At 33.4% G+C, this 15,124-nt stretch overlaps 1 protein-coding gene across 1 annotated transcript in view; it reads left to right on the plus strand.

The window, feature by feature from the left end:
• Nucleotides 1–14,129, plus strand: part of pla2r1 (phospholipase A2 receptor 1) — a 37,582-nt gene extending 23,453 nt beyond the window's left edge. The window contains exons 16-30 of the mRNA XM_051122819.1: nucleotides 751–786; nucleotides 868–1,028; nucleotides 3,714–3,769; nucleotides 3,891–3,988; nucleotides 4,080–4,216; nucleotides 4,577–4,694; nucleotides 4,777–4,889; nucleotides 5,553–5,688; nucleotides 8,749–8,987; nucleotides 9,072–9,258; nucleotides 9,337–9,468; nucleotides 9,575–9,697; nucleotides 12,552–12,728; nucleotides 13,061–13,096; nucleotides 13,374–14,129. Coding sequence (XP_050978776.1) covers nucleotides 751–786; nucleotides 868–1,028; nucleotides 3,714–3,769; nucleotides 3,891–3,988; nucleotides 4,080–4,216; nucleotides 4,577–4,694; nucleotides 4,777–4,889; nucleotides 5,553–5,688; nucleotides 8,749–8,987; nucleotides 9,072–9,258; nucleotides 9,337–9,468; nucleotides 9,575–9,697; nucleotides 12,552–12,728; nucleotides 13,061–13,096; nucleotides 13,374–13,591 — 1,967 coding nt within the window. The 3' untranslated portion in view covers nucleotides 13,592–14,129. The remainder of the gene's footprint in view (nucleotides 1–750; nucleotides 787–867; nucleotides 1,029–3,713; nucleotides 3,770–3,890; nucleotides 3,989–4,079; nucleotides 4,217–4,576; nucleotides 4,695–4,776; nucleotides 4,890–5,552; nucleotides 5,689–8,748; nucleotides 8,988–9,071; nucleotides 9,259–9,336; nucleotides 9,469–9,574; nucleotides 9,698–12,551; nucleotides 12,729–13,060; nucleotides 13,097–13,373) is intronic.
• The last annotated feature ends 995 nt before the right edge of the window (nucleotides 14,130–15,124 follow it).

The raw sequence follows: 15,124 nt of genomic DNA on the forward strand, positions 1-15,124 counted from the left end.
AATTTATATACTTTTTAACCTCAAACACTCATCTTGTCTAAGTCTCCATGAACTCAGTTTTTTTCCGGTTCAATACGGTCAATACAGTTCGGGTATGTTGAAAAACTCTGATCTCATTTTCTTCCCCAACTTCAAAATCGTCCTATGTATCGTCCTACCGACCCAGTGTTTACAAAGTGAACATGCAAAGAAGATCAAACGCCCTTTACAAAAAGGTAAAACAGCGATGTGGGGTGACTTTGACGATGAAGAAGAAAACGAGACGAGAGAGTTTTTTGACATACCCTAACAATATTGACCCGGATTACACAGATGACGCATGCGCATCACAGAGACGAGACAAGACGATCATTTGAGGTTAAAAAGTATATAAATTGTCGAAAATGACAGATCGTTTTGCTAGATAAGACCCTTCTTCCTCAGCTTGAGCCCTTTGAAGCTGCATTTAAACTGCATTTTGGAAGTTCAAACTCAGGGGCACCATAGAAGTCCATTATATGGAAAAAAAACCTGTAACATTTTTTTTTCCGACTGAAGAAAGACATGAACATGGATGACAAGGGGGTGAGTAAATTATCTGTAAATTTTTGTTCTGGAAGTGAACTTCTTTAAATTTTCACTGGTTTTAAGTAATATTTTTATTTAATTGTTCTGTATTTTGTTGGATGTAGTTATGTTCTATGAATTGTCTGAGTACATCTGTTGAGGCAAAACAACAACATTTGTTGAAATGATTTTCGGTTTCCTCAGGTGCGGAGTTGGTTAAGCCATACTGGTACAGCGACCGTAAGTACAATACAGTTAAATACTATAGAGGCTTATCTTCACTGATAATGTTGATGACACTTGTTTGTGTTTATGCTGCAGAACATGAGCCGTGGGTGTTTTTCCATGGAGCTGAATATTACTTTGTCAGTAAGCCATTTCCCTGGGAGTCTGTCTCCTTCGCCTGTAAAATGATGGGCGCTGATCTGCTCTCTGTTCACTCTAGTGAGGAACTGGGCTTTATCAGAGAACGCATTAACAAGGTTTGACATTCATTTATTTATTTATGTATACTTCTGTTTTTTTAAACAAATAAATACTTTTATTCAGCAAGGATGCATTACAGTAAAGAGATACATGACAGTAAAGAGATGTGTAATATTAAAAAAGTTAATAATTCTGTAATTGAACTTTCTATCCATGAAAGAATCCTGACAAAAATGTTTACAAAATGTTCTACAAAAATATTAAGCATTAGTTCACTCCCGAATTAAAATTTCCTGATGTCATCCAATATATTCATGTCTTTCTTACTTCAGTCGAAAAAAAATTAAGGTTTTTGAGGAAAATATTCCAGGTTTTTTCTCCATATAGTGGACTTCAATGGGAGCCAATAGGTTGAAGGTCCAAACTGCAGTTTCAATGCAGCTTCAAAGGGCTCTAAACGATCCCAGCCTAGGAATAAGGGTCTTATCTAGCAAAATGATCAGTCACTTTCTAAAAAAATAATGTATTCGTCTTGCACTAACTCGACTTCACACATTACGTAGTCATGTTGGAAAGGTCACTCGTGATGTACTGTAGGTGAAGGTACTGACCAAGTGGTTACAAATCAAACATGCAAATAAAATCAAACACCCTTTACAAAAAAGGTAAAACAACAGTTATATATAAAATGGAACTTTTCGCCCTACCCTGCCTTTTTGAACCGAAGTACACAGACAAAAAACTAACCTAACGTGACCTTTCCAGTGTGATTACGTAATGCGTGAAGTTGCGGATGTGCATTGCAGAGCTCAACAAGCATTTGTGGCTAAAAAGTGGCTTAAAAATGACAGATCATTTCATTAGATAAAATCCTTATTCCTCGGCTAGGATCGTGTCGAGCCCTTTGAAGCTTCACTGAAACAGCAATCTGGACCTTCAACCAAGCGGCAACCTCTCGCTCTCTCTATTGAAACCAACACGGAAGTGACTTAAACTGCAATTCATCGACTGGCCGCTAGAGAATGGCTCCAAAAGGGAGTCAATCCCATAGCCTCGCCATGTTAAAATGCCCAACTTTACAGCAGAAAAAAATATGTTTACAGCCTGGTACAAAAAGTGGTTTTGGTCTATATAGCTAATTAGCCCTTCATGTCAACTGTGAGGGCGGTGAATTTTTTTTCAACTCATCTGTTTAAATTATATTAAGCCTTAAAATTCTGCATAATTTAGGGTGTGGCCACTTGAGTGACAGGTGTATTGCCGCTGCTGTCACCGCAGTCGCACTAGATGGGCGTTGTTTCAGCAACCAGCTCCACCCACGTCCCGCCTCTTTGCCCATTTTCGATTATCCAGGAGTGACGTGTAGTGATGCAATTCCAAGATGGTGATGGCCGACTCCTGCCCACTAAGAGCTTTAAAAATGCTCTTCAGAAACCTACGGGTGACGTCACGGACACTACGTCCATATTTTTTACAGCCTATGCCTTCAACCTGTTGATCCCCAGTGAAGTCCACTATATGGAGAAAAAACCTGGGATGTTTTCCTTAAAAACATTAATTTCTTTTTGACTGAAGAAAGAAAGACATAAACATCTTGGATGATCTGGGGGTAAGTACATTTTCAGGAAATTTTAATTCAGGAGTGAACTAATCCTTTCATAGCTGGTGTGTGTAAACTGGAATATATTGCCATTTAATTATATTAAAAAGAAAATTATTGTTTTAAACTGTGATAATATTATTATTAATAATAATATTAATAATAGTTTTTACTGTATGTTTGATTAAACAAATGCAGGCTTGGTGAGCATAAGAGACCATCTTATGGATCCTCCATATTTCAATATTTTGTGTTTGTATCAGTGTTGGGCAAAGTTATTTTTAAAAGTAATACCTTACAATTTTGCATTACTCCCTAAAAAGTAACTAATTATGTTGCTTAGTTACTTTTTATGAAAAGTAATACGTTACATTACTTTTGCGTCACTTTTTAAATCTGGGCAGGGCTTGTTTGTTTGTTTTTAATATAAAAAGTACTACTTTTGGCAAATGTAAAAGCCCTTTCACACCAAAAGTAAAAAGAATCAGAAATGTAAATCCATGTCTGTAAAGGCTTATATGTTATATATTATAAGAAAGGTTAACACTCTTCAGCGATTAAAAAAAATAAACGCAAATGTTAGTTTATCTAAAGTAATTTTTGCTTATTAGTATGGTTGAATTGAGTCATCATAGGACAGCAGCAAAGACACTGGTTAATAAAATTTGATATTTTAACTTGAATATTTATGTTAATTCTTTAATTATTGCGGGTTTATGCCATATTCTGAGTTGATTTTCACAATTTTTATCATTTTGAGAAATACTACTGTTTTTGTGCAAGTAGTTTTAGTCACATTTAGTGTAGAGCTACAGTAAGCATCATGATTACAAAGCACACACAACGCCTCTGCATTTACTCTTGATTTTCTCAACATGGGGACAGGAAAGTTGTCAGTCAATAAATTGGAAAACATAGTAACTTGCATTACTTATATGAAAAATAACTCAGATATTTTCTTGTAAATTTAAAAGTAATGCATTATACTAGTTACATGACAAAAATCTGATTATGTAATTTGCATTACTTGTAATGCATTAGCCTCAACACTGGTGTGTATACACATAAATACAAATGGGAGAATATAATATTTACATGTGTTTATATAAAAAGGGCATGTTTATTTGTGTCTTTGTTTTAGGACTCTGGATATTGGTGGATTGGTTTGTCTGCTAACAGTGGTCACAATGGTCTCAGGTGCCTACCATGTCTTTTACAATATTATTAGATACCAAAAAAAGACTTTTCATTTATTTACTCATTAGTATAGTTATATATAATAAGCAAAAGATTTAGGACTTGTATGTACTTTCTGCAGTTGGACTGATGGATCGGCTTTGGATTATGAGAACTGGGAAAATGGTCGATTTTCCCAGAAGCCTGGCCAAAACTGCATCCAGATGTCGTCTCAATCCGGTAAACTATACATGTACACACTATCACTTAAACATACACGAGTACCATTATCTGGTATGCTCAAACACTGCTCATTAACAATGTTGTGCAGGTCAGTGGTCCACAGGAAGCTGTAAAGAGCAACATGGTTACGTGTGCAAGCGCAGAACAGTGTCTATAGTGGAGGACCGACGCGAGCCTCACTATGTTGGCAGCTGCCCAGAAAACTGGTTCTACTACAGACGCAAGGTTTATTTATTCATTTATGTTTCTTTGTTTTGAGATCATTTAAAGTATTGTATATTTTTGTTTAAATGACATGCAGCCATATTACGTAACAGAATTCAGTTATTTAAGCAGAAACAGCACTGGACTTTTTTCACAGCGGTTTTTCTGTAAAAACATTTGAACAATTAACTGCTAATATTTTAGGCTCATGCCTTTTTTCATTAATAAATCACAATTAAATAAATGATAAATTAACATGAATATCACATCAGAATTATTACATAGAGTATGTTTTTATTCATTTGCTTCAGCCTTTTTTAAATTTAGGTTCTTGTGTTTTATTCTGTCATTGAGAATTGCTTGTTTGTGATTGGTTGCCAGTGTCTGTTTCTGTATCTCCCAACCCGTCCGGAAAATGGGAAAACCTGGCAGGAGGCTCAATCCATTTGCTCATCCTATCAGGGAACCCTGGTGTCCATAGAGGACGAAATTGAACAAGGTAAAGATCACATCTTCAATATATTAGTGTTTCCAATGTTGTTTTGTATTAACAGTTTTTGGTTTTAATGTTTTGATTGAAGCCTACATCGTCATGCTGCTTCGTGGCTGTTCAGCCGGGGTTTGGATTGGTGCACGGGGTCGCTTTTCGCCCAAATGGAGCAACGGGAAGCCAGTCAGCTATAAAAACTGGGAGGTATAAAGGTTCAGGATTTAATATATTTAAAATGTAGTTTGATTTCAGCACGGTTTTTAAAGAAGACATTGGTTGCCCATTTTCCACAAGTTGGTATGATTGTTTAGGGTCTTCATGAAATGTCTGCAACATACTTTGGTTAAAATTCCTCAATGGTCGTGTAAAACAACACCCCTTTACCTTGTTCAAAAACAGCTCTGTTCACAGTGAGTTGTTTCGGTGTATGTGTCTTTAAATGATAATGAGCTAATGCTCACCCCACCCCTCTCTGTATTCAGTGGTGCATTGTCAGGATAAAATGAAGACTCTTATGTTCACTTTTACATCCAACTACAGTACCAGCATTGTTAATGAGACATTACTGTCGCTACAGCTGCTCGAGAAAAAATGGCGGACAGCGTACAATTGGCTGAGTGGGAAATATGCTAATATGGGACAGTCCATCAGCGGTTGTGGGCAGGGCCTGAGCAGTATGACATCATACTGCTCAGAAAATCAAAACACTTGATAAGTGAGACTGTTTAGGTTTTTTGCAGAGATTTTTATCATTAGAGGATGGTTGTGTCCACACACTGCTATGACACATTTATATGCAAACCGTGTAAAATTAAATTTTGCATCTGATGTCCCCTTTAAATGTTTTGTGTGTGTGTGTGTCTGCAGATGACTAATTATAGATCTCCTGAGGAACCTCACTGTACTTACCTGTCAAACAGTCACAACTTTCGTGTGACAGGGCTATGGCAAGATGACATCTGTACTGAGAATGTCTACGGCTTTGTGTGCCAGAAGCCGCAAGGTAAAATCAATTTAACAGTGTTGGAGATGTTTTTAATTCCTTGGCAATGACCAATATTTAATTGCAGATACACATTTCCTCTTATTTTTATGTTTATATTGTCTTCGCCATCACCTATCACTCACTTAGTTAAGATGTAGAGTTTGTTCAGAACAGTTTTGGAGAAATTTAGCATTACATCACTTGCTCATCAACAGATTCTTTGCAGTGAATGGGTGTCGACAGAATGAGAGTCCAAATGACTGATAAAAACATCACTATAATCCACAAGTAATCCACACAACTCTAGTCTGTCAATTAATGTCTTGTAAAGCGAAAAGCTGTGTATTTTTAAGAAACAAATCCATCATTAAGCCACTTTAATTTCAAAACCATTGCTTCTGGCCAAAATAAGTGTCTGTAATCCGTAGTAACGCTTCCTCCATGCAGTGGCGTAATGTACTTCGTTACAGTACTTGTATATGTACTTTTATTCCGTACATATACAAGTACTTTTACTAATGTATACTTTTACTACGATACATTTCCCCAAAGCATATTCGTTACTTACTACAAAATAGTCAGAAGTCAGAAAAACACGGACTGCAGGAAAGCAGGTTTGACGAATCACTGTTCTGGCGCTTGCAAGTTAGACTCCTAAAAACTGCTCATGTGCAAACAAGTGCGCACACAACCGCAGATGATTTATTTTTCACTCAAGTCGAGTCTGAGGTGTGTGGTATACAGTATTCTGCGATATTATGGTAAGTGTTGTTATAATGATGTGCGATCTGACATTATAAAGTATGCTATATCACCAAATCACACACAGAGTACACGCATGTTGATTTGTTAAATCTCAAAATTCCAGGCTTTTTAAATTGTAGACGGCAGAAATGCTTCTGTATGCCTTTTATATTTTTATAATTTAATATAGTTAACTGAGTACTGTTTTACAGATATTAGATAACATAGATAATATAAGTACAGATACTAGCACAGATACTACAGATATAACACATTTAATAATCATTTTATACAAGTTCAGTAAAGCATTAAGTGACTTACTTGGTTGTAAAGATAATATTGCTTGTTTATGCTCAATTTTGCCAACGAAAATAGTTCCAAACAAAGATCACAGCACTGTTTTGCATCTCTGAGCAATGGATGCTGTTGACTTATTGAATGAATCAGCTTTTTGAACGAATCGGTTGATAAAAATGATCCAGTGATTCACTCATTAACACAGTCAAATGCTTTGTTCCTGAATGAATCAGCCGTTTGAATGAATCGGTTGAATCTTAATGACTCACTCATTAACGGTCACTACCTACTGGCGGTTTTAATTTTCATTTTGATTTTTTTTTTCATGTCTTAAATTATTTCAAATAGTAGTATTCAACGTTTTATGTTAAAAACAAAACATTAGGCCTATTTATGCATCTGTAACTGCAGTTTAAATGCATCCTTGTCCCCTCTGAGATACATTAAACTGTGTAAATACATCTATGCTATAATCTCTAAATGTTTTCTTATGTTGGAATAAAAGATACTAAGTACCAGTTGAAGTGCTTCTTATACTTACCCAAAAATACAAAATGGAAGAAAGAGTTAAAACTGAACACAATCTTGCTACTCAAGCTGTGTATGAACATTTTATATATATATTTATTAGCTTCTTTTCCATTTTGCATTTACTTGCACTTTTACTTTCAATACTTAAGTACGTTAAAGATTAAAAAATGCTTTTTGTACTTAAGTACAATAAGTACCACATACTTTAAGAGTTTTACTCAAGTAAGATTCTAAACGGTCACTTCAACTTCTACCAAAGTCATTTTCTGGTAAGATATCTGTACTTTTACTTAAGTATGCAGTGTTTCCCCTAGGTTTACAGCTTTTTCGGGGGCTTGGTACCAACGGTACTTTTTCTTCTGTACTGTACTCTCTGTGTAATAATGAAAACATTTATTTCAGTGAAAAAAGAAGTCCCCAAAATTTTCAATTTCAACATTTTAAACAATAGGGCCCTAAAATTTTTCCTTTTCCCTCCAGAAATTCTTGTTTTCATTTTTCTTATAATCAAATGAAGGCATTAAACATTTTTCTTAATCAAACCCTTTTATTTTTTTGCCAAACAAACAGAGGTTTACTGTTTAAATTAATACATGGAATTGTGTGAATATTCAGTTTAAAAACTTTTAATAATAATTGTAGTTTGTTCTACAATTAAGTGGTTTGTAGTAATATTTATTTTTTATCATTAAATTGTTTTATTTAAATCGGGCAGAAATAGGAATATATAAAGACCTACATTTTACTGTACAAAAGTAATACAAGACTTATATAATCTGTTACATGTTAAACTGTACTTTTATTTTGATGGGCTGTCTTTTAGTTTCTGTTTGTATACAGTATGACATGATGCTAGTTTTCTCAAATGAAAAGGTAAAATTCACATGCAGTGACTCTCACAGCTTAAGTTTATGAAGTCATAGTGAGACCCAGAGGCCGAAATCACCGCGAGCGTCACGTGTGCTTCAGTATTTATGTAGTAAACAAAACATTCCGTGCTATAGAGTAAATTCAGTTTTTATGAATGGACTCGCGATCCCGTCCATGTTTTGCGGAGGAGAAATTATAGACGCGTGTCCATGTAGAGACACTGTCCATGGGAAACACTGTCTTTCAGGTACTGTATACACCACCTCCATGTGAGAAAGTCACATCAAAATCCACATATTTTAGCCAGAAATGGCAGTTTGAAGTTAAAAACATTTTAATGATGGATTTGTTTCTTACAAACATGCAGTTTTTCACTTCGCAAGATGTTAACTGATGGACTGCAGTGGTGTGGATTACTTGTGGATTATCGTGATGTTTTTATCAGCTGTTTAGACTCTCATTCTGACGGCACCCATTCGCTACAGAGGATCCATTGGTGAGCAAGTGATGTAATGCTAAATTCCTCTAAATCTGTTCCAATGAAGAAACAAATTCATCTACATCTTGGATTCATTTTTGCGTGAACTGTTTCTTCCATCAGTCTTTAACGTCTGTGATTGACTACTTTTATCTCAGACATCACCAAGCGTCCTACACAATCCTATTATACTGCTTCCTCTCTGGACTCATCTGAATATAAGAACCACAGTTACCGTATCATCCACGGCAACCTGAGCTGGTACCAGGCCCAGAAAGCATGTTTGGAGAGGGGGGCGTCACTTGTGAGCATCACAGACGCGTTTCATCAGGCCTATCTCACTGTGCTGGTCAAAAGGCTTGAAGCTCCACACTGGATCGGCTTGTACAGCACAGATGTAAGGCGTATTTAAAATCACACTCTGATGTATTTTGATGCGCTAGCTTTGTGTATTAAACAAGAGCGCCCTCTACCTTCATAGGATGGTATCTCTTACCAGTGGTCTGATGGGAGTGAGGTTTCCTTCACTTACTGGGAAGTGTCTAATTATTACCCAGAGGGGCCCATGGGAGATGGAGGCTGTGTGTCCATGGATGTTAACGGACGGTGGAAAGATGTTGAATGTGACATGCTGTTATCTGGAGCGATATGCTACATACCTCCTCCGAGTGAGTCTTTTGCTTTCTGTCTTTGATCAATTGTACATTGTTGAAAACCGACTAGTATTGTTATTTGTCCTCCCACAGAAAGCATTGCTTTCTCCTATGAAGTGGTTTGTCCTGAGACCTGGGTGAAGTTTCGTGGAAGCTGCTATTATTTTGAATCAGTTATATTGAAGATGACCTTGGAGGAAGCTAGAAACCACTGTAAAAAGATGGGTATGCATATTAAATGTGTTTGGAACAAGCACTCCACCTAGTGGTGGCTTTGATCAGCTTTGGATGTATTTGCATAGCTTAGCAAGATTTTTTTTCCTTTTTTCAGGAAATTATTCAGATGTTATGACAGTTCAGGATGATGAGGAGAGCCGGTTCTTCCTTAAAGAGGTGTCGCTTCATTACCAGGGGCCTCAGAATTTGTGGCTAGGAATCTTATACGACACTGACAGTAAGAGCTGTGATGTTAAATATTGAATATTTAACTGAAACTTTTATGTGATAAATGAAAAGAAGATATAAAAATGATGAGTGAATTATTTATATATTTTTTATTTTATTTAAGATTTAATTATTAATATGTACATTATTTATCTATCTATTTATAAGTGTATTTATATAAATAAAAACATTATATATCTGAATTTTAATTTTTATTTATATTATTTACATTATTTGTATTATTTTTAGTATTCTTATTTTTTTATTTGTTATATTTAAAGTCTTATGTGAAAAATTAAAATGTCTTTATTAGGGATCTAGTTACAATATACTCGCAAAACATTTTGCAGTGTTTACATTACAGCTGCGCTATTCATTCTTAAAATATTGAGAAAATATTGATTCAAACAACCACGCGATCTTATTCCTGAATGACAACGATTTAGCTATGTCTATTAGGACTGTTTCACATCGCGAGTGTCAGTGGAGCGTGGAAACACGTTTTGTCGCTGCCCATGTAATGAATCAGAGGGTTGGGGTAAATGTGAACGCAGAAAAACAATCTTTTCAACCACATTATAATCATTATTTCTGTGTTACAGACATTTAAATAATAGAAGTACTGGGAAAAAGTTTATAGGTTGGGTATAAACACTTATTGTCTAAATTAGCGATAAAAAAGAAAGTATCTTAACACATACGTCCTCTTGCGTCACTGCCCGTTTAAAAAAAGTATGTCATTGAATCATTCATTCAGGAGATTTCAATAGTCAAACAAGTCTTAATGAAGTGAGACACTGACTCCTTCATTGAATGTTTTTTTTTTTTTTTTTTTAATTTTGTTTAAATGAATATATGTTTTTAAAAGACTTAAGCAATGAACAGTTTGTCAGAACCACTAGTAAATTACGTTACTTTGTTTAGTTTTCTAATCTTTTTTCTCCAGAATCGTGAGAGAATCATGGTCTCCAATTTATTAAAAATAACTGGGATTCTCAATTTATCCAGAATCGTGAAGCTCTTGTTTAAATGTTGTTTATTACTGCATATAATTCATTAAAATAAAAGTTTAATGTCATAAAGTTCAAAATGCACCTACCTTTTTTTGCATTTTGTCTTTTTCAGTTGAATAAAAGACTATTTTCCCTATATATTTCATCATTGAGGATTTCTTAAGAAAAAAAAAAAAAAAATCTTGTCTCGTCTCGTTCTTGTGAACCCAGTCTCGTGTCTCGTCTCGTCTCGTCTCGTGGAATAAGTGTCTCGTCACACCCCTAGTCTTTATGTATCTATATCTCTATCTAGATATGTAGTTATCTGAGATATAAAATTATGTATGCATAAATATGTAAAATTATAGTATTTTTTATTTTATATTTAATTATTAATATTAATAATTAATAATTATTAAAAATATTACTTAGCTGTCCTTTTATAAATGTATTTGATATGTATATCAAATGTACATTTGATATATATATGTATATATATATGAATTCAGATTTTTATTTATATTATATTTATATTATCTGTCTGTCTATATATAAATTGTTTATACATTATGTTTTATATTTAATTTTATATTTAATTTGATTTTTAATGATTATTTATTCTTATTTCTTATAAATAATAAATATAATTAAATTTAATAATTTATTTATACATTATCTTTTTTATCTATTTATCTTATCTAATAAGTGTGTGCATATATATATATATATCGTATATATATATATATATATATATATATATATATGTATATGTGTGAATTTAGGTTTTTTATTGATACTATGTAAATTATTTATATAATTTATAGTATTTTTATTATTTTATTTATATTTTGTTTAATTAAAGTTTTATATGAAAAATGATAAAGTCCTTATGCATCTTTCCGTCTATCTGAGATATAAAATTATGTATGTATAAATATATAAAATTATATATATAAATTGTTTATATATTTTATTTATATTTATATTTAATTTTATATTTATTATTATTATTTTTATTGTGTAATAATTAATATAAATAAATTTAGTAATATATAAATTTAGATTTTTATTTATATTATTTATTTTATTTTTATATTATATTTATATTATCTGTCTATATATAAATTGTTTATATATTATTTTTTATATTTAATTTTATATTTAATTGTATGTTTAATAAATATTTATTCTTTATTTCTTATAAATAATAAATATAATTAAATTTAGTAATTTATATAAACATTATTTATCTTTTTTATCTATTTATTTATCTTATAAGTGTGTGCATATATATATATATATATATATATATATATATATATGAATTTAGATTTTTTTATTGACATTATTACATTTATATCATTTATAGTATTTTTATTATTTTATTTATATTATGTTTAATTAAAGTTTTATTTGAAAAATGATAAAGTCCTTATGCATCTATCCGTCTATCTGAGATATAAAACTATGTGTAAATATATAAAATTATATATATATATATATATATATATATATATATATAAATTGTTTATATATTTTAGTTTTTGTAGATGTATTTATGTAAATATAAACTATGTATGTATAGTTTGTATTTACATAAAACCATGAAAAAATTATATTTTAATAATATATATATATATATATATATCTCTGTATTTCTGTCTCTTTTATATATATTATATTTATTATTTTATTTCTATTATGTTATATCTGTCTATCTCTCCTTTTATCTTTATACTATATATATTTATTTTATATTTATATTTATTATTTAATTTATGTTATGGTTATGGTATATTCTTTAAAAGTTTTACATGAAAAATGAAAATGTCCTCATGTATTTGAGACAAGTAACCAAACTGTTTATTTTAGCCGACGCTTTGACTCGACTGGATGGCTCACCGCTCCATTACACCAACTGGCGCTCCAAAGCTCCAGATGCCAATGACATGAGGGCTGATTCATGTGTGACTATGCGGGTTTCAGATGCTGTGTGGCAGTTAGCCGACTGCACAGACAGACTGGGCTTCATCTGCAAAACGTCAACAGGTAAAAGCCATGATTTGTAACCTCATGACCACAAACCACCAGCGAAAGCTCTGTACAGTCCCAGTCCTCTGATAACAATACCAGAAAATGACTGTTGGCCTTAAAGTGGCAACACGACTTTGTTCTGTATCATTTGTGTACCAACTCACAAATTGCAAAACAAAGTATCTGTATCAAAGTAAGGAGTAGTTCATGAAGATGTAAAGGTCAAATATTTACCCACCCTAATGTCATAAGACCTACTTTCTTCTGTGGTTTGGATAACCACGGCTGAGAGCGACATTTGGTTAGTTGCTAAAATTTTTATTCAGATCCTTTGCTTTGCGTCACAGGTGCCATCAAGGAGGTAGAAGTGGAGCCACTGAAAGGTTAGAATATTATTTTGAATGTCATATTAGTGCTGGTGAATCACACTTTTGAAAAAGTAACAAATTTTTATACATTTCTTTTCTCTTCTCTCAGCTCTTTCACAATGCTATCCTTTCTCAGTTCCTCAGAACTGAGTGTGAACAAAGTGCTTTGTAATTTGCCTTCAGTGACTGGAAACTGATAAGAAAACATTACAACATAGGAGATATTTTATAAAACCTGTACTTGAAAGCTTTCGTCGTGTACTGAAACTCAACTTTGTCATTTTCTTTCTAGGTCTGCACCAAGGTGTGATCTCGGCAGCTGCGTTGGTGGCCATTGTGCTGTTTGCTGTGGTGATCGGATCATTGTGGCTCCTTTACAAGAGAAGCTCTCTGTGCAATTTAAGGCTTCCGACGTTCGGCAGTGCCTATTACAGACAGACAAGTTCCCTAGGGAATGACCAGGATGACAATGTATTACTCCCAGACCTAGAGACACAAGCGGGGGACTAGGTGTGTTTGTGTGTGCGTATAGTTACATGTTTCCGTTTGTGTTTTGCGTGAGAGTGTGTTCGTTCAGTCAGGGAAACCTCAGAAGGAATGATAGTCGAGTTGTCTGTCCATACTGTAGCTACAGGAGGATGCTGTGTACATACAGGTCTTATAAAGCCCCACAACAGTACATTTTAAAGCATTATGAAAGGGATATTCTTTATGAAGTGAGAAATGGGGCTTTTTTACTCTGTCTCATATTCAGGACAACAACAGAATTCCTCTATGTAAGTTAAAATGGGGCAAATGGTTTTGTTTGTTGAGTGTGGTTTAATATTGATAAGGTGTTACGGCCTGTTCACACTTTTGCACCAAACATTTGTCTTTTTGTGAACGGGGCTTAAAGTCAACATGAAATTGACCCTATTTACTTTCTTAAAGGGATAGTTCAGCCCAAAATGAAAATTCTGTCATTAATTACTCACTCTCATGTTGTTCCAAACTGTTCATCTTCGTAACACAAATTAAGACATTTCTAATGAAATCAGAGAACTTTTTGACCTTGTTTAGACAGGAACGCAACTGACACGTCCAAGTCCTAGAAAGTTAGTAAGGATATTGCTAAAATTGTTCATGTGACACCAGTGGTTCAACAGTGATTTTATGAAGTTATAAAAATATGCGAAGAAAATTAAAATTACAGCTTTATTCAACAATTACTTCTCTTTTGTGTCAGTCATCGACGTGCATTCACAAGACTACCACGACGCTTCATAACATTATGATTGCAACACTGTCACATGGACTATTTTAAATAGTCCTCACTATCTTTCCGGGCCTTGAACGTATCAGTTGCGTTTCTGTCTAAGCAGGGTTAAAAAGCTCTCGGATTTTATTAAAAATATTTTAATTTGTGTTTTGAAGTCTTACGGGTTTGAAACGACATGAGGATGTGTAATTAATTACAAAATTTTAATTTTTTTAAAGGTACACTCAGTATTTTCACCATCAGTATCATTAAAAGGTGTATGCATAAAGAAATAAATAGTATTCTAAAAAGTATTTGTAACAAAAACATAAATAAAATATAGTTGCAAGCAGCAATTACCGGGGTTCAAGCGCTTTAAGGTATTTAGGCAAATATGAAAAAAGACATTGTTTAGCAGGTCTGTAACCACCTAAATCAATAATTACAAAAATGCATTTTTTGGCATATACAGGTTATCTGCCATAGAAATATGGCGTTTTTTTAACGCCAACTGTGCTCTGATCTTAAATCTTGTCGCATGTACTCACCAGGTTTTGTGGAGTTTTTTTTTGTATATATATATATATATATATATTTTTTTTTTTTTTTTTTTTGGTGCTTTTATGGCTTTTTTTTATTAGATAGGACAGTAGAGAGCAGACAGGAAAGTTTTGGGTGGGGAGAGTGGAGTGGGATCGGCAAAGGACCTCGAGACAGGATTCAAACTTGGGTCGCCGTGAGTACAGTTGTGCTACATGTCGGCGCACTAACCACTAGGCTATCTGCACTGGTTTTGTGAAGTTTTG

Source organism: Labeo rohita, chromosome 11 (assembly GCF_022985175.1).
Source record: "Labeo rohita strain BAU-BD-2019 chromosome 11, IGBB_LRoh.1.0, whole genome shotgun sequence".
In the NCBI taxonomy this organism is placed as follows: Eukaryota; Metazoa; Chordata; class Actinopteri; order Cypriniformes; family Cyprinidae; genus Labeo; species Labeo rohita.